Source organism: Aotus nancymaae, unplaced genomic scaffold (assembly GCF_030222135.1).
Source record: "Aotus nancymaae isolate 86718 unplaced genomic scaffold, 86718_ANA_hifiasm-v0.15.2.pri h1tg000036l, whole genome shotgun sequence".
In the NCBI taxonomy this organism is placed as follows: domain Eukaryota; kingdom Metazoa; phylum Chordata; class Mammalia; order Primates; family Aotidae; genus Aotus; species Aotus nancymaae.
Genome location: NW_026988450.1, coordinates 79,086,174 through 79,113,076, shown reverse-complemented (window position 1 = coordinate 79,113,076; position 26,903 = coordinate 79,086,174). Strand labels below are relative to the sequence as shown.

Sequence of the window (26,903 nt, the reverse complement as noted above, 5' to 3'; positions counted from 1 at the left end):
CCCAGTATTCATTCAAAGTATAAAAAGCACAGCAGAGATATCTCTGATGTTATCCAGGGGCCATTCTGTTTGATGCCCCATGGTTTATAGAACCTCCAAAAGGTTCACCTTTATACTTTAAAGTAAAAAGTTACCTAAACCCTACAAGGCAGTCAGTGATCCTTTCAATAGATTCGGGAATGGAGTAAAGAAGGCAAGAGCATACTGCCACAATTGATTGAGGCAACAAAAAGAGAAAGATCCATCAATACGTCATATAAATGTATATTTGCCTGTCATACCTTCAGCAGCCTTGTTAGAGAAATGACGAGGGCAACACATTCGAGTATTTTCTTCGGCTGGTGTTACTAGATCTCCTTAAGAATAGTTGTATGATTTTCTAATATGACCTAAGGAATTAATTCTTCTGACACCTTGTTCCTTTACAGTTTGTCATTCATGCTGTTCTGTCTTCCTAGAATGCCCTTCCCTTTCCACTTTCTACTGTGTGAAATCCTCTCTGTCCTTCAAGGTTCAGTTCAAACTCATCTCCCTGTACAGATGTGCCCACAGAATGCACAATGCTTTGTCCTGCCTCTGTACCCACATTGCATTTAGTCACATTGATGGCACAGCACTTTATACTATGATTACTGTTGGTGTTTTTATGTCTGCTTTACATTTTAGACCATGACTTCCTTTAGGCCTGGGCCATCTCTTACTCTCCTTCCAATTTCCAGTGCCTAGCACCATGTCTTGATTGCAGTAGGCACTCAATAAATGCTTATTGCATTTTATAAATTAGCTGTTGTGACCACATAAGTTTTTGTTCCAAGGATGAAATCATTTCAATGGCTTTTTATCTAATATATGATTCATAATTTGCAAAAAGCCATGCACAGCCCCTTACTGTGATACAGGCAACAAAGAATCAGGACCCCTCAGATCTCGTCCTCTTTCTTTGGTCTTTGTCAAAATGGAGGGTCTTAGAGTTTCCCTGTAGCAGAAAATGAGCTCTGGCAAGTGAACTGCTTGTCGCCCGGTCACTTCACACACAGCTTCCTACACAGAGGCATCAAAATGAATTACCTAAAATCTTCCCCAAGATCTTAAAGGACAGCTGAAGAAAGCCCATCATCCCATTTGAGACCAGAACATAATTGGATTTATTGGAAAAGGAAAAGACAGAAGTAAAGGAGACACTAGACACTAGGTTCCTAAGGGCAAGGAAATGCCTTTTTCACTTACAAGTCCACCCCATTCCCACAAAGGCATGGGGCCCTCAGGGAGAACTCAGTCAGGACACTCTCCATACTTGTCGATGTCAATATTTGTTAAAAGGATGCATAAATGACTTAGTTAGGCTTAGAAATCTGTAAACAATTCGCCAGTAATTACTCAGACATTTTTGGAAATTCCTACCCACCTGCCCTGCCCATATAGAAATTGTCTGTGTAATAGAAGAGAAAAGACAAGTTGTTACGAACAGCCATGCATAACAAGACCAAAAAGAATTTTAGAAATTATCAAGTCCAATATTTCAACTAGAATCCTATTTACGTGAATTGGTTATATCCTGGTGACCTAGATGCCACTTTATAGCCAAGAGATCTTGGACAATTTACTTAAGCTCCATGAACCTCAGTTTCTTAACGTATAAAATAGATATTATGACTCCTATCTTGACAAGTTATTTTGAATGTTACAAGTGAAAATGTATATAGAGATCACAGTATTGCCACAAAATGGGCCTTTGATAATGCAAGTTTCATTCTTTTTGCTCCTGATAATCAGAATCTGAACCCACCAACCAGAATGATATATTGGGATACTTCTCTAAGGGAAGAAATAGGCTGGGGAGCATCCCCTAAAAGGCTAGAATCTGTTGGAGTAGACTGGCACCTAAGGCTACACCAGTATTCCAGCTCTTGGCTAATTTCAAATTTGCAATTTGAGCTGTTACTTCTAATACAGGGTGCTAGATGTTATACTGGTCTATGCAGAGTGCTGTGAAGGAAGGAAGCAAGATCCGAATGGACCTGGAGATACTGAGGAAAGCTTCTCAGAGGAAAGAACCTCTGAGCTGACATTTGCCAGAGGAGTAAGCCCTAGTCATATGGATGAGAGTCGAGCAACAGAGCCCTAGGACATGGGAGAAGGGTTTAGAGAGGAAAGGAAATCTGATATATGATGGCCTTGTGAGCTTTGCTATTCAGAAAGGAGAACACAATTTGAGAGAGAGAAGAGTTATGAAAGAAGTTCAAGTTAAGGGATGGCATGATCAGATCTGTGCTTTAAAAATACTGGGTAGAGAACGATATGGGTATAGGGTGGGGACTGGGGACTAACTGCAGGCAGAGCTGCCAGAAAACTATTCTGGAGCTGTTGGTAAGACCTAAGATAGAAACAGTGTGGAAGAAGGCTGGTTGGAGGGGAAGTGGCTATTCTATTAAAACAGAATCAGCTGGGCGCGGTGGCTTATGCCTGTAATCCCAGTACTTTGGGAGGTCAAGGTGGGCAGATCATCTGAGGTTGGGAGTTCGAGACCAGCCTGGCAAACATGGTGAAATCTCATCTCTACTAAAAATAGAAAAATTAGCCAGGTGTGGTGGCACATGCCTGTAATCCCAGCTACTGGGGAAGCTGAGGTGGGAGAATAGCTAGAACCTAGGAGGAGGAGGTTGCAGTGAGCCAAGATCGCACCACTGCACTCCAGCCTGGGTGACAGAATGAGACCCCATCTCAAAAAAAAAAATGTAGAATCTACCAACTTAGGATGGCCTGTGTGGAAAAGAAGGAGGCAACGAAGATGAAACCAAGGTTATTCGCTTAGGAAATGCTGTGAATAGTGATGCCATTCACAGAAGCATGGCTTGGCATTAGGCAAATGAAGAGTTTAATTTGGGGCCTGTTAAATTTCAGGAGGCCTGGAGACCTCCAAATGGAAACTCTGCAAATGTGTGTAAGACCTACTGGCATCCATAGTTAGGAGAGGGAACTGCTGCCCCCATTGAATCTGACCACCTGCATTCTCTGTTTCCAGTACTTTGTCTTCACTGGAGTGTTGGCCATGGTGACCTGTGCAGTTTTCCTCCGGCTGAACTCCGTCCTGAAGCTGGCAGTGCTGCTGATCATGATTGCCATCTATGCCCTGCTTACTGAGACCGTCTATGCAGGCCTCTTTCTGCGTTACGACAACCTCAACCACAGTGGAGAGTAAGTGCCCACCATTGTGAGCTCAAAGAGTACTCAACTTTCTGTGGGAAGCGGAATCATTGGGAAAAGGATGCAGGTCGCATTATTGAAACTTAAGGACTGATTAGATATTGACTTACATCTCAGATCCAGCATTCTCTAGTTTACAAGTCTAAGCAAAAACCAGTGGTATCATTTATATGAATTACAGATTAATTAATTAATCAAAGTTTGTACTACATAATAACTCAGGTCTCCTCCAAATCTAGTAAGTTATGATTTCTTCAAATTTAGTGGCTCTAACACCTTTAGGATCTGTTTATAATTTGACTGTAGCAATATTAATAGCAGTTGCTGTGTATTAAGCCCTCATGCTCTCTCTTTGCATCATACAGTTGGTCCTCTATATCCACACCATCTGCATTGTGGATTCAACCAACTTCAGACTGAAAATATTTTAAAAAACTAAAAATATTACAAATAAAAACAGTACAGTATAACAACTATTCACATAGCATTTACATTACATTAGGTTTGTAAGTAATCCAAGGATGATTTAAAGTATAGGGGAGGGTGTGCATAGGTTATATGCAAATATTATGCCATTTTATACAGGGGACTTGAGCATGCATGGATTTTGGTATCCACAGGGCTGATAGCAAGGGACAAATGTATTATCATTGCAACAGAAAAGTCCAAAAAAGAATATTTTAGTCTAGACTCCTTAGAGAGAAAAAGCCCAAGACAAGGCTAATGAAACCCCAGGACAGTGAAAGTGAGGGAAAAGACAAGTGAGGAAGAAAAGGATGGGAGGCAAATGCAAGCTACCGCTACATTTTGCTGGCAACATGGGCTGTGAAGCGATTCAACTAGTGCCTTGGAAAATCTACTCGCAGAGCCACTTGAAATGTCTCTGGGCAGTCTCTATGGTGGGAAAAAGTGTCTCAGAACAGAGGAAGGCAGAAAAATATGTCTGCTGGCTCCTTCTCTCTCTCTCTCCCATTGCTAAGTGTTCCCTTTTTGCATGCACTTTCTATGACATCACTTGGCACCTTCACAGCCACTGGGGTAGACAAACCCCACACAAGAAGTGATGGAAGGAGTCAGTCCAGGCTGATTGGCCTCAGGTATTGGAAGCACACAGGACTAGCTGAGGCCAGAATAAGTGGCCAAGAGTCCAAGGAAAAGATAAGGCCAAGATAATCCAAGAAGGGTAAGAAAATGTACCCAGAACTAATAATATGAATGTCCATGAACCAACCCCTGGAAGTTAACAATGCTAACAATTAGTCATATTCTCTTATGCATTTTTAAAAGGATAATGTGTTTCAGATGTTGAAATTCCTTTCTCCAGTATTATTCTCCTCTCTGTCTCCTCAAATCCAACTTCTAATGTATTTAATATATATCCTTCCCATCCATGTTATATATATAATATATACACACATATATATATATACACACACACACATATATACACATATACATATAGTTATGTCTGTATCTATAATTTATAATATTTATTATTTTGTTGTGATGCAATATTGTCTTTCTAGATCCATCTAGGTTGATATATATGGACATAACTCATTTTATTGTCTGTACATATGAAATACAAACATATCAAAATGTTTATCCTTTGATCTATTAATAGAGACACTTAGGTTGTTACCAGTTTCCCTATTATAAAAAATGCTTTAGTTACCATCATTGACCATATCTCCTGGGGTGCAGATATAAAAGTACACTTGTTGGATTAAAGGGTATCTGCATTTTTCACTTTTAAAATATTGCCAAATTGCTCTCCAATGTGACTGAAGTGATTTTCTTCTTATAAGCAGTGGTCCTGTTGCTCTCATTCCCACCTACATTGTTAGATTTTTAAAATATTTGCTTGGTTGAGTGTGTGCATTTTATTGTACTGTTTACATTTGTGGTTCTCTGATTATGCATAAGCTCATGCATCTTATTGTTTATTTATTGACTATTTGGGTTTTATTTTATGTGAACTGCCAGCTCACATCCTTTACCCTGTTTTCTATTGGGTTGTTCATTATTTTCTTGTTGAATTTTTAAGAGTTATTTTTGTTTTTAATTAAGAAATAATTGTATACATTTATGGTATACAACATGACTTTTTGATCTATGTGTATGTGGTAGAATGGCTACATCAAGCTAATTAACATATGCATTACTTCACATGCTTTTTGTGGATGTGGTGATAGCACATAAGATCTCTCTTAGCAATTTTCAAGTATACAATACATTGCTATTAACGATAGTTGTCATATTTTACAATAGATCTCTTGAATTTATTTCTCCTAACTAAAATTCTGTATTCTTTGACTAAAATTTCCTCAATTTCATGTCACACACACATACACCTCAAGCCTCGGGTAACCATAAGTCTACTACCTGCTTCTATGAGTTCAAAATTCTTAGATTCCACATATAAGTGATAACACGTACTTTTGTCAACAATACTAGACCTACCAGTAGTGACCCTGTGCTCAATTTGCTCGTAGGTAAAGTGGTATATCATCTGTCTGTATTAGTCAACTCAGACCACCAATATCCGAATTATCACAGACTAGTATAAATACCAAATATTTATTTCTTACAGTTATAGAGGCTTGGAAGTCCCAGATCCAGGTTCCAGGCTGGCTTATTTCATTAACATAACGTCATCCAGGTTCATTCATGTGGTAGTAAGTGGCAGGGTTTCCTTCTGTTTTAACGCTAAATAGAATTCCATTGTGTTCATATGCCATATTTTCTTTATCCATTCATCCATTGATAAATACTTTCAGATTGCTCTCTCATGCTTATTGCAGCATTTCTCACAATAGCCAGGACATAAGAGTTCTTTATAAACTTTAGATACTAATGTTTAAATTACATGTGTATCAAGAATTTTATGTGATTTAATCTTCAGGGTAACGTTCTGAAGAACATAGGCTAAGAGAGGTTAGCAATTATCCAGGTTCACACAGCCAGTAAATAACAGATCTGTATTCAAACTTGGGTCTTTCTGACTCCAAAGTCCACTTTTTAAGTGTGCACCTCTTTTAAATTATGCTGAATAATGTTCCACCATATTCCAAGCAAAGAAACTCAAAACATTTTCAAATTAGGTGAGATGGTTAGTGGCAAAGGATGTATTACAGCCAGGCAAAATGAACACAAAAGAAGGCAAAGAGATGTATGAACAAAATAAACCACCTTTAGAGTAAAAATAAAAGTAAAACCATCTATAAATTATTGAATTAAAGGCAGACACAGCATTAATGGAATAAGCCAGGGCTTTGGCTTCAAATATAGACTCTGTTGCATATGCAAATTCATGCGAATTTTACAGGAAACAATTTATTTTAGTACCGCCCTAGGGCTGCTGTGAGGCTGTTATTTGCCTGGCACATAGCAGGTACTCAGTATATGTTCATTCCTATTCCCTCCCTCCTTTTTAGGAGAGAAGCTTAGTTCTGGATTCTGTTTGAAGGTCTTCAGGAAAAGTTTGTAGTCAAATTAACTGAGATCATGAAAGTAAATATAACCCCAAGTTCATCGCTGCTGGTGATCAAGCACTTTTTGTCAGCTTTTTCCTGACTTGAGAACAATCATTGGCTTGTCTTCTATTGTCTTACTCTTTGCTATCAATGGAATTAAATTAATAAAAAATGAAAGAACTCATTCAGCCTTCCATCTCAGCTGTCTTATAAATCTATAGGTCAGTAGTCACTCAGTATTGAGTTGGCAGTTGCAGGCTACTCATGCTGTTTGGATTTAACCAACACTTTAGGAGCTCACATTAATTCAAGAATAGTTTTGCTGATTGTTCCTATACATTAGGTATCTGGGGAAAACAGAGAAAATATAAAAAGTATTGCAGAGAACCCTGGACACAACAACCTGGCTGCATCTTCATTGGGATGGTCCTGAATACTTCACACTGTCATCTCCCAATCTGCTCATCAAACTCTCTGCTCCACAACAACCCCCTGCCTCAGTTCATGATGCCCAGCCCGAAACAGGAGATTCAATGACACTCTCCTTGGTAAAACCGTCTTTGACCGTTCCTCATTTTCTAATCTGTGTACATAAGTTTTTGTTATTGCATTTACCTCACTGTATTAAAGTAATTAATTTTCATGTCTTCCTCTTTTATTAAAATAGGAAGTTTTGAAGGCAAGGGCCATTATTCATGTTCATATAGTCAGCACTTAGAGTTATCTGGCAGTAGGTGTCCAATTAAATATTTGCAGAATGAAATATTAAATGAATGAGTGACTGAAAGAATTAGCTCATTTGAAATCATGTTACATCACTGATTCACAGTAAGCCAACTATCATACACAAACCTTATGATTTTTTTCTCACTATTGTCCTTATAATACGTGCTCCTCAACATACAGGCACAATTTGCTTTTGGATTTGTCTCATACTTCACATTTAATGTGTTTTATCTCTATTTGTCCAAGCCTTCTGGTTTATTCCAAAGCATTTAGTGTTTTTGTTCTCTCAAGATCTTTATTAGATATGTAGTTTAACGGATCTTCAGAAGATACTATTTCCCCACTACCCATGCCTTGTTGACTTCTTAAAACATAGGAAAAATACTGGATTGCATTAATGCATTATAATTCTGGTTATAAAATGTAGAATCAAGTTCTGGCTTTTGTTTCTACTCTTCAGTGGGCATATTGTTAATTTAGGGAGGCAACAAAATACACTTACTAAGGGCATCAGTTTTGCTGGTTCTACCATTAACTAACCCACCTTGTAGGTGATGTCCTGGGAGGGAGTCTCCCTCACAAATCTACCTCTTTTTAGTCTAAAATTTGGAAGTAGCAATGACAGTGAAGTGGCTACGTTGTCTGGGGTAGACATCCAGGGTTCATTGTCTGATTCCAGGAAAATTTAGGACATGGACACACACGAGGGGTTTAGGAGCAGAGGTTTAATAGGCAAAAGAAAGAGAAAGAAAAACAGCTCTATCTCTATTTAGAAAGAGGGGACTTCTGAGAAAAAAAAAGTGGCCAGCGGCAGATGCACCAGATTTTATAGTCAGGTTGAGGAGACAGTGTCTGATTTACATAGGACTCACAGATTGATTCAGTCAGGTATGACATTTACATAGCATGTGGGGAAAGCTGCCCCCATCTTATTACTCAAATGGGATTTCCAGTTGACTGGCACCATCTTCTCTGCTCCTCACCGTCCACATGGCTGACAAAGAAAAGGGAAGATGGAGCCACTGTCTTGAACGTGATTGCAACATCAGCCTCTATGTCTGCAGCTTGATTTTACAGCCATTACTTTATTAGAAAGGAAAATGACTTGGGGCTGCTTTTCATTAAAAGAAAAAGCTTACTGAAGACTTCCATACCCTCACTATCTGCCCAAGTAATTTCTTCTTAACTCCTGTATCATTCTCCCCTCTGGATTGGTAACCCTAACTGCTGTTGGGGTATTGGGTGATTACTCTTTCTGGCTACTTCCTGTTGAAAAGGGGTGTTGTGTGAAGAACAGCAGCTAGCGTTCCTCCTGAGGTCAATCTAAGGGTCCTTGGAAGAAAGAGATGCTCATACATGGTTCTGTCTGCAGCACCATTTGGAGTTTGACTGCTGTCAGCCATTCCAATGGATTGTAACACTGCTTTCCCTCCACCAGATGTTGCTGAAATATTAATATAGAAGTAACAGTCCTTTTAGGATAAATGGCATTGGATTTGGGTGGCTAGACTGACTTTAGTGTTAACTTTGGCTAAATCTTTCCTGCCTAATCTTATATGCAAATGGGCTTTCCATTTGACCAGCACCATCTCGTCTGCTCCTTACTGTACACGTGTATGACAAAAAGATGGGAAGATGGCGCCACCATCTTGAACATGATTGACACAAGTTGCCGGCATCTGTGTCTGCAGCTGGATTTTACAGGCTGCCCTTGTTAGAAAGGAAAATAACTTGGAGCTGCTTTTCATTAAAAGGAAAACCTTAATGAGGACTTTTATACCCTCACTATCTACCTAAATAATTCCTCTTGACTTCTATGTCAGCAGTATTCATACTACTCTGCTTCCAGAAGAACATCAAGAACATGTATTTTAATTCAAAAAAATCTCTTAAGAACTACTGTGCACCTGTTGTTACAAAGAAGGTGTTTACAGAAGCAATGAATACCACCTCTGCCTTTTGTTTTGGTATCTAGCTGCCCCCCACCCCACCCCACCACACACAAACCCACAGCTTTATTTCATGACACTCCTCTTTCCACTTTATTGTATTTGGAAACTCAATAGCATGAGTAGGGCTTCTCAGAGGTCTCCAGGCTACAGATAAGCCATGGTTACCAAAATAATCCTTGCAAGACTAACTTACTATAACCAATAGTTAGTTATAACTATTGGTTATAACTAACTAATAGTGTTAGTTAGATGTTGAAGGCGTTTCAGACATAAAATGTATTACCAGATGAGGCTCTCACAAATGAAAATGAGTTAGAATAGATAATATATAGGGAAAAAACACTTATCTAAAAGCATTTGGAGGGAATTAAAGAAAATTGACACTGGCAAAACTTAGAAGCCATATGGCAGGGAAAAGAATTTTTCTGACCTAAATGGTTATTGGTTTGATGATTTGTTTCTTACATTGGAAAGGTTCTTGGTTCACACAATCTTCATAAATAACCAGAATTGTCAAGACTGATGGTAGTAGCCTTATAGCAATTTTCTCTCATATATATACAATACCAAATAGTTCACATGTCCCTTTCTAATTTATAATCTCATTTAAACATCTTGATAACCTTTTGATGTGAGTGCCATCTTCCTCTTTTTAAAAGTAGGAAGAGTCAGTCTCTTTTTAATTATAGGAAACTATGACCTACTAGTAAATGATAAAGCTGGCTCTGGAATGCTAGTCTTTATGGCAATCATGTACAATGTATTTTTCACTGAACCACTTCTAGTTCTTCTCTCATGTTTATACAAGAATATTTATCAAAGCAAAAATAACCCTAAGAGATCTCCAACTTTGTTGCCATGCCCAGAACTGTGGCTGAAAGATGCTGGGGAAGTATTCCTCCAGGATAACTTCAGTCCATGTAGCTGAGTCTCTTTAACATCTCAGGATGACCGCCTGCATGGCCACTATGCTGACTGATCAATTATGAGGCAGAGAGACAGAAAGAACTGGCACAGACCACACCAGGGTAAGTCAATCAAGGTCTGCTCAATTAAAAACTAAAAATTAGGTTAGTATAGGCAGGACAGAGCAAAGAGGTTAGCCACATTTTTAAGGATGATTCACAATTTCCATCCTCAAGTGCATCATCAGTGACCATACTGTTGCAGAAAAGAATGTCTGCATAAAGACACATTAGACTCTTTAAAAGCAGAACTGGTCTTTTCCAGGACCTGCCCTAAAACAGGAACTTTTCCAGGTTTATGATGGAAAAACTCCACTTGGGCCAAGTGCACCTCATCGGTCTCAGTTACACAGTACAAAATATGAATACAAATCATAGGGCAGAGTACACTTGAACTTGGGAATACTCCCATTCATCATCTTCAGCCTTTCAAGGCAAATGCTACATTTCCAAACTCAGTGCCACAAAAGTAGAATAAGATAAGTGATGCAACTCTTTCTACCCAATCATGAAAACAGATACCTGCAATATTTCAGTGTTATATAACACATCAGTCCTTCCTACAGAGAGGAGTGGGTTAATAGACAACAAAATTCAACTAGATAAGAGGAATATGTTTAGTGTTCTACAGCATTGCAAGGTGACTATAATTGACAATAATTTACTGAATATTTTTAAATAGTTAGAAGAGAGGATTTTGAATGTTCACAACACAAAGAAATGATAAATATTTGAGATAGTGAATATGCTATTAACCTGCTTTGATCGTTACACATAGTATACATGTATTGAAATATCCCTCTGCCCAGTATGGTGACTCACACCTATAATCCCAGCACTTTGGGAGGCTGAGGCAGGTGCATCACGAGGTCAGGAGCTCGAGAACAGTCTGACCAACATGGTGAAACCCCATCTCTACTAAAAATACAAAAATTAGCTGGGCGTGGTGGCACACACCTGTAATCCCAGCTACTTAGGAGGCTGAGGCAGGAGAATTGCTTTAACCTAGGAGGCGGAGGTTGCCGTGAGCCGAGATGGTGCCACTGTACTCCAGCCTGGGTGACAGAGCAAGACTCCATCTAAAAAAAAAAAGAAAAATAAATATCACTATGTGCCCCATAAATATGTACAATTATTACATGTCAATTAAAAACAAAATGTAAAAAAATCAAGAAAGCTTGGGGATGCACTAAAGGATTTTAACCAACAATAAGTTGGGGTATTTCAAAAGAACATTGTCTGCTACAACTGAAGGATTAGAAGGGGACAAGAATGGATGCAGAAAGACTATTTTGGAGGCAACTGCAATGGCCAGCTTCATCCACACGTGGTTTGTGCGTTCACATAGGGCCCTGCACTCAGAAGGGCCTTGCTTTGTTTAATGTTCTCCTTTCACCATCTTGAAATTCTCTTTAAAAAATTAAAATTTCAAGAAGCCCTTGTATTTTCATTTTATAGTAGGCCATAAATCATGGAACCAGTCTAGCTATTGCATTAGTCCATGTGAAAGAGCAGGGTCGTTAGGAGGAATGAATAACCAGGAAATAATCCACGTGTGGGTCAAAGCCAAATAGCATTTGTCCAACATCAGATGACCTTCATGAATGCATCCATGTATCCATTCAAAACACGTTACATTGTTTTCTGTGGACTTTTACTAGGCCTGCAGATTCATGGATTAATAAGGCATTGTTCTTATCCTTTAGGAGGTTAAGAGCAAACAATTATGAGTAGGTACATAGAAGAAGGCATTGTACCTGCTGAAAAATATCACTGAGATCTGTACTGATAGCTAGTCTTCACCGTTCACTAGCTAGATAAGTTAAATTATTTAACATCTGAGTCTTGGGGTTTTTTCTAGAATGAAGATAATAGCATCTTGATTGTTGATATGATAATTAAAGTAGGCAGAATATGTAAAGTGGTTATTAGAGTATGGCATAAAATTAGCACTTAACAAGTACAGTCATTATGACAACAGAATAAAAGATAAATTCAAGCTGAATGGCTTATGATGGGTGTCATAGAAGCAAGTGGGAACTAATAACTAAACTAAAAATTCGAGATCAATGTCCTGAACATGCTGAATTTGGTGCCTAAGATAAGAGTTCTCATCCTGGCTCTGAAACAAAAGAGCTCTGTGACCTTGGGAAAATGACTACACCTCTGTGGACCTCAGTCTCCTACCTGTAAAATAAAAGGCTTCAAGGGCTATTACATTATCTGTGGTACACATAATATGGAATAGAATAAAATTGCCAAGTGCACATTGTAAGGTACTTAATTACTTGAAATTATTTTCATAATTTTTACTAAGTCTGAAGTAGCTTACAGAACAGTATGAGAGCTGTGCAATTCTAAATTTGTAAACATACTTTCTTGCATGGGGTAAAAGGAAATGACATTTAGTTGACTCCAAAACTTCAACCATTGTCTTCCCTGTGTGGTAGGCTTAAGGACAATTTTTATTTTGTTATTTGTGCATTTGTATTAGTTTCCAAATTCACTATAATTAGCATAAATATTTCTGTAATGAATAACACTCAAATTAAATATCGATTTTTATGATACATCAGATAAGAGGACCTCTAAAGATTGTTATTGCTCTGAATATTACATTATGCTACATGAGTTTTCACTTAAGAATGTTCCTTTCTATTAGCATAAAGAGATGGTAGTATTAACTCAGTGATTTTATTAATACAAATAAATTAGTTCAAAATGTTCTTGATTTTAAGTCCCTGATAACCAACATCAAACAACACATATAATACAGTACAGATTTCAGCCATTGTCTCTCTTTGGAAGTTCTTTAAGAAATCATTGAAACTACCAAAAAAAAAAAACTTTCTAATTTCAAACTACAATTCTTTGGGGATTCTCCTCAGCCTGGCTGACTTACTGTGCATATTCTGCAGTCTCTGCTTAGGCTATTTTTTCCCATCTGAAATATAGGGAATGACTCAAAGATTGTTCATAATTTTCTTTTACTTTTTATTCTGAGTTTTGTCTAGTCATCTCTCTATTTTTGGTCAATCACTGCTTTCAAAATAATTCAAGAGGTATTTGTGTTTTCTCTTAAAAATGTCTTTCAAATGATAAATTTCTTGGCTTAAAAAAGTCTTCTGTATGGCAAAGAAAAGTATATCTGAACTGACAGGCAGAGCAGGGGTTTGGGAAGAAGTAACCAGGAGGAGCTGAACTTAGGACACATTCATTCAAACTAAGCAATGTGAACAGGTGACTTTTTAAAGCTCCACCACCATAAGCAAGATTATGCGCCAGGTGCTTCATAGGGTGGCAAGGGGAAAAATGTGGGCCAGGCACTGTGTCAAGTACATTACCATGACTGACTCATTTAATCCTCACAATTATAGAGCTAAACACTATTAGATACATTCAACTGAGGTTCAGAGATGTTAAATGACTTTTCCAAGGTCAAATAACTGGTCAGTAGAAAAGCTGATATTGGAACCTGGATCTTCATGAGTCTAAAGCTCATGTCTTTAATCTTTTTTCAGTGGTCCACAAACTTCAGGGGCTAGAGAATTAAGTGACATGAAAGAATGCAAGTTTGGTACTGGAATGTGCCTATGTCCTCAAAATAAGCCTGATGGTGACTGTGGATGGCTGGAAGGATGGAACAAAGGATGGATAGAAGGATTGGATGGATGGATGGATGGATGGATGGACGATTGGATGGATGGAATTGATGGCTCCTCAGCCCTAAAATGCAGGGTGACAATGTGTGGCTCATAGTCCAGCCCTCTTCACTTCAGCACTCACAGTGGACAGCTCTGTCATCACTCTCCTCCTGAGTCTACATGTGGCTTCAAACATGATATATGACATTTATTTTTTAATTCCCATACTAGAGACCTATAAACCAACTAGCTAAGCAAAATAGATACCCTGTACTTAGAGAATCCATCCCACCTTTTCCTTGTGAAGTCTTATCATCTTTTAGGATTTAGCTCTTCAGTCTTCTCTGAAAACCCAGCCTGGGTTGCTTTCTCTTTCCATGTATTCCTATGGCAACAAGAGTGTATCCTTTCCATGGAGTGTATCATATTATAAAATAATCTGTGTATTTGATTATTTCTCTTACTTAATGTTTTGAGGACAAAGACAATGTACCTTCTTCATCTCTATATCCCAGAATACTATGCCAGGCACACAGTAGATGCTCAATAATTATGTGCTTCTCTGGGGCTATAGAAGCACAATAATTAGTATCGTCTATTGTTAGCATCTTTTCTCCAAGATATTCAGATTTGACTCGTCCCAGCTCACAGAGTTATTTGGTTCTCTTAATCCTCATATGCATAATACCTCCCTAAGAACCTACATTTCCACTCCTAAGTCCCTGTCCTATCCTGAGAAGTTGGACTTTGCCTGGCCCAGTATAAGCCAGGAAGTTCTTTTAGCATAAAGCTGGATGAAAAGCTTGTCTTAGCAGCTGGCTTCAAGCCCCCATTTTCCTAAGCCCTGGGATGTTCCTGCTGGTCTCCAGCAAGAACAGAAAAGGGAAAGCTTGAGATTGCCCTGGTATAGTACCTTGCTGCATATTCTACTTCTCCCTCTAGACACTGCATCTAGTCTGTGATGGCCCCACTGTATCCTTAAGCCACACCACAGTCACTTCTGAGTGAGTTCCAAGTACATCTGTACTTGTGGTTGGGAGGGTATTAAACAAGGGAGTAGCATGATCTGGTTTTAGTAGTAAAAATTTTTCTGGCAACCATGTACAAAATAAACTGGAGACAGTAATGTTGGGAGGCTGTTGGAGATCACAGTGGCTGTACTCTGGTGGTGGGGGGGGACATGGGGAGAAGCAGATGGACTGGGGATGTCTTTTGGTGGTAGAGAGTGCAGGATTTAGCTACAGGTTGAATGGGACTGGCATGATGAGAACTGACTCCTAGTTTTGTTTTGGCTTTTGGCTCAAGCACCTGGGTGAATAGATGAAGGGGCATTACCTGAGATGGAGAAACCTGGGGGAAATAGGACACCAGGTGATGTAAGGCAAGTCCTGACATCCATGGAGATGGCTGTACTTTAACATTTTCATTTTGGGTCTTCTTCATTAGCCAGTGAAAGCCATCAAGGGGACAGTTTATTTCCAAGTCCAACGTTGCTTCCACCCACCCTTTGCCTCCTGGCCTAGCTTGTCCTGAGGAAAGCCTCATACTGGGCCAAAATGAAAAAAAGCATTCTGAATCAAATGGCAGCTTCCTTGGCAGCCTTCTGAATTCCTTTGAAGTCTGAAAGTCACATCAGTGTTTAAGTGTACCCTTATCACTGACCATCATCAGCTGCCTTTCTGTGTGGTCTCCTAGAGAACCCAGGACAGCTCAGGACAGAAGCACTCCAGCCTGTGCCCCCACAAACATTGGGCATTGAGAGCTGGGGTTTACTCCCAGAAGAAAGGGCACAAAAGAAACAAAGGCTTTATCAAAAGATATAAGAATTTAAATTGGGGTAACAATAGTCCCCAACTTATAGAACTGATATAAGGAAGAAAACTGATATAAGAATTAAAACAGTGTTCAACTCATAGAATACATGGATTTAAGCATGAAAGCACTTAGGATTAAGATTGCCACACAGAAAACATTACATCCTGGTCTCTTAAACAGAATAATATTTAAAAACGTGGGGAGGAAAGATGCTTGCCTTCACATGGATTTTGTGATAGGACAGTATAAGGGCTATTTAAAATCTATAAAACGTGTTCTGCCCATAGAAGACATTACTAATGTGAGTGTACCATCTAGCTGCTAGACTCTAGAATCTCTTTCACCATCTGTGTTCTGGGTCACTTCATGCGCTCGGGGGTCAACTGATTTCTGAATTAGCCAATGTGCAAACCCTTAGAGCAGCCACTATCACATAATAGGTGCTAAAAAGATGTGTGTTTTTTTTTCTTTTTATACCACTCCTTTCTGAACCTCAGTTTTCTCATGGGTCTCCTTGAAGTCCCCTCATGGTTATTAGTGCCTTTCTTCTTCCAACAGAGATTTCCTGGGGACCAAGGAGGCCTCGCTGCTCCTGATGGCCATGTTCCTTCTGGCTGTGTTCTACCATGGACAGCAGGTAATCTAACATTTTGCTCTGACTGCTCTATTACCTGACCTTTCTTGTTGCCATAAAACTGACCTGAAAAGCCTCTGCTGCTCTTTACAGCAAATAACTTTTAGCTGCCTGTGGCAAGTTGTGATTCTTAATGAATCAATTCCTAATAAAGACCACCTAATGAGAAACAAAGGTGGAAAAGATGATCTGGTGAACAATGTGGTTTTAATGACCTTTGGATACATCTCTTTCAAAAAATTGTCCTAGTGAAACAGCTATCGATTTCTGCCTAAGACAAATTGGGATCCCTCCCAATAAAATTGTTCCCTCGATAAAATTATTACTACAAAAGTTGTGTGCTATATTAGGTAAACATTTAGGTTCAGCTGAGCCTGGATTCTAATCATTACTCTCAGCAGTGTGTGATCTTGGGCAAGTTACTTATCTCCGTGAGCCTCAGTTTCCTCAACTCTAAAATAAATTAGTAATACCTAAGTGGGGCTGTCTTGAGGAATGATTTGAGATGATTGTGAGTAGAACTTTGTGCGCTGCCTTGCATTATTTATAGAAAAGATTCATTACAGATCTGCCCTAATTAGATAAAATGCCTGCCATATGGGTTCCATTTTCCATGAGCCCCTACTCTCTGCCAGAATCTGGAGTGGACGCTGTGGGCAGAACTGTGCAAAACCCCAGTCATGGTCCAGTCTCCTGGAGTAGGGCTGACCCCAAATAATGCAAACATGTTATATGTGGATCAGACTTGGCTAGGGACTTTGAGAAAGAAAATTATTCTTCATGGGAGCATCTTGGCAGAACTCTCAAAGACCAGTAGGACTTCTTCAGGTGGACTCCAATCCATGAACATTCATTGCTTGGGGAGATTTTTACACCCTGGTAGAAAGCAGGCCCTGCCTCCCTCACCACCCGTCTCTGGACCTTGGTCCATCTTTCTGTGGTCTGTGTATACTTCAAAAACCATAACCAGAAAAGGAGGAAAGCACAGCTAGAAGACTGTCAGCCAGAGCAGAAATAGAAACACATTGCTGGGAAATCACCATGGAAACTGAGGTAACGAAACCTGGGGAAACAGGAACGAAACAGCCCAAAACCCCAAGAACACAGAGATAACATGTATAAAGTCATTTGTAATAAAGGGGATTGTACAGTATAGTCAAGAAAAAATATATAGGTAAAATTAAAACTTGGCAAGCGAAAGAAATGAGGAAATAATATTTATTGAGTTCCAGCCGGGCGCGGTGGCTCAAGCCTGTAATCCCAGCACTTTGGGAGGCCGAGGCGGGTGGATCACAAGGTCAAGAGATCGAGAGCATCCTGGTCAACATGGTGAAACCCCGTCTCTACTAATACAAAAAAAAAATTAGCTGGGCATGGTGGCGCGTGCCTGTAATCCCAGCTACTCAGGAGGCTGAGGCAGGAGAATTGCCTGAACCCAGGAGGCGGAGGTTGCAGTGAGCCGAAATCGCACCATTGCACTCCAGCCTGGGTAACAAGAGCGAAACTCCGTCTCAAAAAAAAAAAAAAATACATATATATATATATATATATATATATATATATATATTGAGTTCCTACTATGTGCCTAGCACTTTTTCTCTTCTCATTTAATCCTATCAACAACCTGGAATGGAAGTTATTATTACTTCTGTTTTACGGATGACAAAAGTCAGGCTATTCAGCTAGTAAGTAGGACTAGAATTCAAATCTTCACCGGTCTTCAATCCAAATGTTAATATTCAAACCCCAGCTCTGCCACTTAGTAGCTATGTGGCCTTCAGCAACTTACTTAACTTTCTGATTTTCAGTTTCCTCACCTGTAAAATGGGCATGATAATAAAAAATTCTACTTCATTGAGTTGTTAGGGTGTTATATGAGAACACTACCCTTTCTACTTCACTAGGCTGATCAGAGCAGAACAAAGACACCGTCTGCATACAAACACTGACCCAGGGCACTCCAGCCCGCAGTATGCTTTGACTTGTTTTCCCATTTTGGCTGAATTTATGATAAAACTCTAAGGCAAATGTCAGCGTCTAGCCATTTCTAGAATTCCTGTATTTAGGTCTTTGCAGCTATCTGTGAGGACTGGGGTCTTGTCTTCCGCTACTTGATGGCTTTCATTTACAGGGGAGAATGCCTTAGTCTGACATACAAATGACAATCCATTTGAGAACTATGAAGGCAGATTCTGACAAGATCATCATCCTACAGAAAAACATATGCTCACTCAATTACACAGGCTTTTAATTGACAAGTGAGAAATCCCCAGAAACAGCTGAGAGAGCAAGTTCTGGGTGAGGGTCGTCGTTCCATAAGAAGAAGGATTCTGTCTCTTTTGTCACCTTAGAGAACTTTATACCCTGTCGTACCCCCTTCCTCAAATGGTACCCTAATAACATTCAGATTCAATTTATCCTGTGCTCCATTTGTCCTGGGAAAGCAGATAACCTAATAGTATTAAGATTATATGTAAAGTACGGGTATGTAAGGGTTTAGTGAGGGTCTGAGTGACTGGCATTAGGTTACATCTGATATTTATTCCCTTTTATTTTTAACTTTCAAAGCGTTTTGAAATTATATACTCACATCCCATAACTATAACAATTACAAGTACAGGCTTTGGAATTGGGCAGATAGTATTCAAACCCCAACTTTGCCACTTAGTACCTATGTGACCTTCAGCAATTTACTTAACTTTCTGATTTTCAGTTTCCTTTCCTGTAAAATGGGTATGATAATAACAGGTTCTACTTCGTCAGGTTGTTAGAGTGGTATATGAGAATGTAATGGTAATATACTTATCCCAGTGACTCATACACATAATAAATTTTCAAAATTTTTAGCTATTAATATTTTACCTTAAAAATAAGCCGATGACACAAACAAGGCAGGTATTGTTAGCCATCTGGTCCTAAGACAGGAGCAAAGATTCAAGCCCCCGAGGTCACAAAGCCTGTAAGAAACGCCAGACTGGGATGGGAATCCAAATGCTCGAACTCCTCGTTGCATTCTGTTTCCTCCACGTGCCTCTCCCTCCCTGTGATAGAGGCGGCTTCCGCAGGGTTGTATCACTTCAGGTGTCTTCTATCTATAGCCTCCTTCAATGTCCTGTTAATCCCCAATCAAGCCTGCCCACTCCTGGGCTTGCTCCCTGCTTCCACCTGTTTCCTTTTGTGACTCAGAGGCCTTCTATTTTTAATAGGGCTGAATAATGCCCATTGATGCATAGTACGCAGAAGCATCCAGTGGGAGCATGTGTAATTATACATCTCCAGAGGGACGGAGGTGGTTATGTAACTGAATAATTCGGAATTTTCGTCTTGCACGTATATGGATATGATATGCCAAACACTTCCTCCTCTGAGGCAGGTGAACGTTCTCAATGTTGAACAGAGAGAGCAAACAATTGGGTGCCTCCCACCTGGTGCCTGATTCACTGGCAGCCCCAGAGATTTGGGCTTTGCCTCGGTATCTTCGTTTCTTGCAGAGGAAGGCATGCCTTCACAAAGAGAAGAGACTAATGAGGGCCTGTCTCCAGTCACTTCCGGGTGTGATAAAGGCAGGCACCTGAGATTGTGTGGCTCAGCAGGAAAGACTCAAGCCTTGGAACCAAATATTTGTGCTTGAGTCCTAGCAATTCCACTTTGAGAATGGGTGACCTTGAGAGACTCAACCTTCCAGAGCTATCATCTCTTACAGTTTATTGACTGTATTCTCTAAGGAATTTCAGCAATTCCCCTAACCTTTGTTTTTGTTTTGTTTTGTGTTTTTGTACTGTATTTATGTCTAGAAGCTTGGTGAGATTCAGGTTCAATGATTTCTCCAAAATATTTAATTGGTTTTATAGACTACAATTAGGGGGTACATAATGTCTCCTTGTCTTTTTTTGTGATGTTAGGAGCTACTTATGATAATGGCCTATATTCACTTATTTCATACAGTGATATGCTAATCCTCCTATCAGTCCTCCATAATTTATTAACTGGAATACATTATTAAAGAGAACCATCTCCTCACTATTTGTTACCTGGAAGTACAATTCATAAAGCAAAGATAAATACTGAATTTTTTTCCCTATAAGTTTGTTTTCTGTAAGTTTCTCCATAAGATTTTTCCGTAGCATCATTCAGAGGTGACCAATGAGGTTCTGGTTTTTAAGTGCCATTTTGAATTTATGCATTTTACCATATTTTCTGTGTTTCAATTCATTGCAATTGTTATTATTCTTATTAAGCTGAACCTGTCAAATCTTTGACTAGTGGGAGCTCATTCAAGTTGGCTTTTGCATCATTTTGACATAAACCTGGTAGTCTCTGATAGACTCCTGGTTTCTCATATTAAAAAATCTTCCAATCATGTACCATGATTCTAAAGTCATTTACTTAAAACAAGACGTAATTAAAGGTACCCAAAATTTGACCACCTCTGAAAAGAATGGGAGGTTTTTTGTAGGAATTGATATTTAGAAACCACAATCTGGATACTGGGAGTTATCACTGCTGCTAAGTTATCGTTGTTTCTAGAACCTGATTTCAGTGGGCAGAGTTAGAAAATCTATACATCATGAGCTCACAGTGTGATACTTCCATTTCATAATGAGGACCACAAGCTTTTGACTTAACTTCATCAATCTTTTATCTGCAGCTCCCTTTCTCTTCCCCAAAATTCCAGTTTTAATGACACCAACACAATTACTCATTTACTCTATCTTGTGATTCACTATAATAGTCTAATACTACAAATGTTATCACCTACAATATGATTACTGTAAACAGTTTTGACATTCTTGTTGAGCTCTTTTTATCCATAGGGTATTTCCCTCTGGGAGTATGTTATCAAATTATTGTGCAAAAGGACATCTGATATAGTTTCTCTCTGTGTAGGCTCATTTATTTGTCCATTTGGTTGTTTTTACAGAATTTTTGGAGAATATATTTAGTTTTATAATTAAGTAAAATATTGGAATGATTCTAAAGTTGTTTACTTAAAACATGACATAATTGAAGATTTTTAAATTCTATCCCTATTTTCCCACCCCATTCCCTTTCTTTGTCATTTCATAGATTAAAATATAAACCATCTTATAAAATGTAAAATTTAAGAACTGTTATAAAATGTAAAATGGTTTACATTTTAATGTTTTAATAAGTAAATATGTGTGTGTGCATGGATGTGGAAAGAGAGATCAATATTTCTTAGAAAAATGGTAGCATACTATACACACTTTTCTCCCCTGGGAGACCAGTTCCTCAAAGTATAGAGATACAGTCTTCGTTTCTCTTTAATAGCTGCATTATATGCAATGATATTTCCGTACTGAAGTTTATTCAGCCAATGAAATGAACATTTGGTTTGTTTCCAGCCTTTGTTATTAAAAATTCTGCTGAATGGATAACCTTGTGCATATGGTCTCTTCATACTTTTGCCATCCACTGAGACTTTAAAATTTAAAAAAATAGAAAAGAAACTATCTGAATTGTCTAAGTCCTTGAATTCAGTTTACCAGGACAGCATATGGTTCGCTTCAATAGTTGAAGACTGAAATAATGACATACGCAGAACTGAGGTAAAAATGGGCTGTGAGATCCTTTGGAAAAGACACTGTGCACCTTCCCATGAGAGGCTAGAACAAGAGGAATCTAATGTGTATTGAGTGCCTACTATACGCCATGTGCTATATCTATAACTTCCTATAATGCCTGTTTCACCCCTGCATGGCCACTGATGTTCACCTCAATTTCAGAGAAGAGGAAACTGAGATTAAATAACTAGTCCAGGGTTACAGCGTATAAATGTAGAACTAGAACTCTAAGCAACTAAATCAGTAATCAGTAATCCTTCCATTAATGAGTTCATTTCTTCTATATTCCCTAGTGGTTAACAACTCAGATTCTGTATTCTGATAAGTTCAAATCCTGGCTTTCACTAACTCATGTGTGATCTTAGTCAAGTTACTTAATCAAGTTTGCTTTGATTTTCTTATCTGTAAAATAAGAAATGATAATAGTACCTTTGTATTAGGGCTGTTGTATGGATTAAAGGATTTAATATATGTATATTGTTTAGAACTGCTCCTGGCATACAATAATCACTGTGTGTTAGCTGGTTTTATTATGATAACTTATTTATTGAGCCAACAAATATTGATTAAGTGCCTGCCCTATGCTAGACATGTTACTACATGGTAAGTGTATTAGTATATCTCTAGCTGTAAAACATTAACAAAATACCATAGACTGAGTGTATTAAACAACAGAAATTTATCTTTTCATGGTCCTGGAGGCTGAGAAGTCCAAGGTCAAGGTCTGGAAGGATTTGCTTTCTGATGAGGGCTCTCTTTCTGGCTTGCAAATAACCAGCTACCTACTTGCTGTGTCCCTACCTGGCCTTTTCTTAGTGTGTGCACGTGGAGAGAGGAGCAAGTGCTTTCATGTCTCTTCCTATAAGGGCAGTATTCTCATCCTGAGGGACACATCAGTATGACCTCATCTACCCTAATTACATCCCAAAGGTTCCATCTCTAAATGCCATCACATTGGGTGTTAGGGCTCCAATATATGAATTTGAGAGGGTCACAGACATTCAGTCTGTAACAGCAAGGATGTAAAGTCAAACAGATAGAAGCACCTCTGACAATATGATATGATTTGGCTGTGTCCCCACCCAAAACTCACCCTGAATTGTAATAATCCCCACATCAAGGGTGGCACCAGGTAGAGATAACCGAATCATGGAGGCAGTTTCCCACATACTGTTCTCATGGTAATGAACAAATTTCATGACATCTTATGGTTTTATAAACGGGAGTTCCCCTGCACAAGCTCTCTTGCCAGCTGCCATGTGAGAGGTTCCTTTGCTCTTCCTTCCTCTTCCACCATGATTGTGAGGCCTCCCCAGCCTTGTGGAACTGTAAGTCCATTAAACCTCTTTCCTTTATAAATTACCCAGTCTTGGGTTTTTATTAGTAGCACAAGAATGGACTAATACACCATACAACACCAACAGTCTAGTGGAGGACACAAACATTATCAGGTAATCACACAAACAAGTATGAAATCACAGGGGCAATAATGCTTTGAAGGGCAGGCACATATCTCTGTGAAATCTAATCATTCTCTGATCACTTGACTTCCAACAAAATGCCTCCCAAAATATTCAGATCAGGCTCTGTTTCATTTGCAAAGAGTTCCAGAGAAGGCTTTCCTGCCTCCCAGTTGTGTGTGCCTGAAGCCTACACCTCAGAAGTTTACCTGGTTCTTCTCTTTCTCTCACATGAACTGCAGCTGGAGTACACGGCCCGCCTGGACTTCCTTTGGCGAGTACAGGCCAAAGAGGAGATCAATGAGATGAAGGAACTGAGGGAACACAATGAGAACATGCTCCGGAATATCTTACCCAGCCACGTGGCCCGCCATTTCCTAGAGAAAGACCGAGACAATGAGGTGAGCAAAGCTGTTCTAGCCAGTGAGAAAGGGTAGTGCTGGGTGATGTGCAGTTGTTCACATTGATTCCAAGCTCTGGGAAAATTTCACTGTCATCATGTGAGAATGAATGAATGAGAATGGAGAAACCTAGCACTATGAAATTTACACATGGCCTACCAATCTCAGGCACCTCATCTATAAGATGGATAGAATAAGGTCTCCATTGAAAGACTAAATTGGAATTTTAAAGTTTTATGTGCATATGCATGTATGTGTGTGTGTGTATATATATGTGTGTGTTTATGTGTATGTATGTATATATACACAATAATTTCATTTCTGGATATATATGCAAAGTAATTGAAAGAAGGGTCTCAAAGAGATATTTGTACATCTAGAAGCAGTATTTGCAATAGCCAAAAAGTTGAAGCAGCCCCAAGGGTCCATTGATGGCTGAATAGATAAACAAAATGTGATATATACATAAAGTAGAATATTATTCAGACTTTAAAAAGAAGGGAATTCTGACACATGCTACAACAATGGATGAATTTTGAATGCATTATGCTAAGTAAAATGAGCCAGTGACAAAAAACGAATATTATATTATTCCACTTATGTAAGGTACCTAGAGTGGTCAAATTCATAGAGATGAAAAGTAGAATGGTAGTTGCCATGGGCTGGAGGGAGGGAAGAATGGGAGTTACCATTTCATGGGTGCAGAATTTCAGTTTTGCAAGATCAAGAGACAGAGATGGTTGCACAATATGACTGTACTTAATGCCACTGAACTATACACTTAAAAATGCTGAAGATGGCTGGACGGGGTGGCTCACACCTATAATCCCAGCACTTTGGGAGGCCGAGGCGGGTGGATCATGAGGTCAGAAGTTCAAGACCAGCCTGGCAAAGATGGTGAAACCCCTTTTCTACTAAAAATACAAAAGTTAGCCAGGCACAGTGGCAGGCACCTATAATCCCAACTACTCGGGAGGCTGAGACAGGAGAATTAGAATTGCTTGAACCTGGTGGGGTGGAGTTTGCAGTGAGCTGAGATCGTGCACTCCAGCCTGGGCAATAGAGTGAGACTCTGTCTCAAAAAAAAAAATGGTCAAGATGGTAAATTGCATGTTATATGCATTTTACTACAATTAAAAATAAAATATATGTATGTATATATACATAAATGTGTGTATGCATAATACATATACATATGCATGATACATATGTGTGTATTTATATCTAGCTATATCTATACACATATATACATACTTATATGTGTATATATCTTCTTAGCACATTGCCTATTATGTAGCAAATGCTCAGAAATGCTCTTTTTAACTTAAGACTGTTTTATCTTATTATATTATGAAGGCAGTCTAGAAGCCTGAAATCAAAGGGCTAGGAGTCTCATGCCCGCTCCAGAGGGTCTGGGGGAGAATCCTTCCTTGCCTCTTCCAGCTTCTGTTAGGTCTAGGAGTTCCTTGGCTGTGTCCACTTGACTCTAATTTCTGTCTCCATATTCACAGAGCCCTTCTTAAAAGGACAGGTGTACTCTCCTCTTCTAAGAACACCAGTCATAGATTTAGGGTTTACCCTAATTCAATAGGACCTCATCTTAATTACACCCACAAAGATCCTATTTCCAAATAGTACACGTTGGATGTGAGTATTGGGGGGAGCATGAGTGTTGGTGGGAGGAGGCACTGGGCACTATTCGGACCACTACAACGGGGAAGGGTCGTATGATGAGTGCTGTAAAAGGAAACCCTAGACAGAGCCTAATGGTCAAGCTCCGTGGGTGATGGTCAGGTTTGGGCACACTTACAAAGAATGGGAGCCTTTGGAAGTTTAAGTGTAACCCAGTCAATTGGCTGCTGCTAGAGAGTGATAGGAGGGTCATGAGACAAGAAGCCAGGCAGGAGACCCTAAAAGAGCCCAGGCAAGACCCTGGGGATGAGGCCTAGGATGGTGGCAGTGGAGATGGAGAGGAGGAGATGAGTTACAGATATCGCTAGGATATAAAATCAATCATTCTTTATAATGGAGCAGATGTGGGAAGTGAGAAGTGATAAAGTCAAATGAGTTGGCTCCCCCTCAAACCTTCAAGGGAAAGTAACTCAAGGGGAAACTGAAGGTGTCTTTGAATGCCCGAAGGGGCATTATTATGTGAATGGGCTTGGCCTTACTCTGTGAGACTCCCAAGGGAAGGTCTAGAACCATGGACTGGCCCACAGGGGACATTCTTGGGCTACATGTCAGGAGGAGCCTTAGGAGGACAGAGCCATCAGGCCATCTTATCCTCCTAATACTGTGAGATCCACAAGGCAGGGACCACATCAGCCTTGGTCACCACTGTGCCTGGCTGTGGCCCCTGCTCGTGGAAGGTCTGTGCTTGAACTGAAGTAGTGGGCTCCCTTGCTGAGGCATTCAACTGGAAACCTAACCCCTTGCTGAGGATGCTACAAAGGCAATATGGATTGTCTGAGAGGCAGGGCTAATACAGCTCTTCCAGGGCTAGATTTTCAGACTGAACTAAACAGGAAGTGAAAAACCCTTAGAACAAAAATTACAAACTCTAAGACTCTGAGACAAATCTGACCAATGAGCCAGTTGGCTTGGACAGTGGGTAATTGGCTGGTTTATTTATTTAATTTATGAATGTAATGCCTTTATGCATAAAATGAGCTCTTCAGTTTACCTATCTGTACCTTGCCATTTATGTTACCTGTAGGGCCTGTAAAAGCATTGGGGTTTGTGATCCTTGCCTTAGGACCATAGAGGGCAGAGCTAGAAGAGAACGGTAGGTCCATTTTTCATCCGAGCCACTGAAGAAAAACCAGTGGAAGAAAAGCCAAGGGAATAAGTAACCAGCCAGTGGAACAATCAGCTCTTGATGTACTCAGGTCTTTGAGAGTCTCCTGGGTGCAGATCAAAGCACCACCCCACCCTCCTCATCAGATGGAGTTCCCTGGAATTGGGCTCAGGTCTGCTTTCCTCAAGGCTCCCTAAGGTCAGAGTCTTTGTTGCAAGAGCTTCTTGAAGCCGTGAAAACAGAG

General features: G+C 39.5%; 1 protein-coding gene across 2 annotated transcripts in view; it reads left to right on the top strand.

The window, feature by feature from the left end:
* ADCY8 (adenylate cyclase 8) overlaps positions 1–26,903 on the top strand; it is a 250,218-nt gene that overhangs the window by 200,457 nt on the left and 22,858 nt on the right. For both annotated transcript variants that reach the window (XM_021666890.2, XM_021666891.2), the window contains 3 exons: positions 3,023–3,195; positions 16,341–16,419; positions 23,704–23,862. In XM_021666890.2, the coding sequence (XP_021522565.1) occupies positions 3,023–3,195; positions 16,341–16,419; positions 23,704–23,862 (411 nt within the window). The remainder of the gene's footprint in view (positions 1–3,022; positions 3,196–16,340; positions 16,420–23,703; positions 23,863–26,903) is intronic.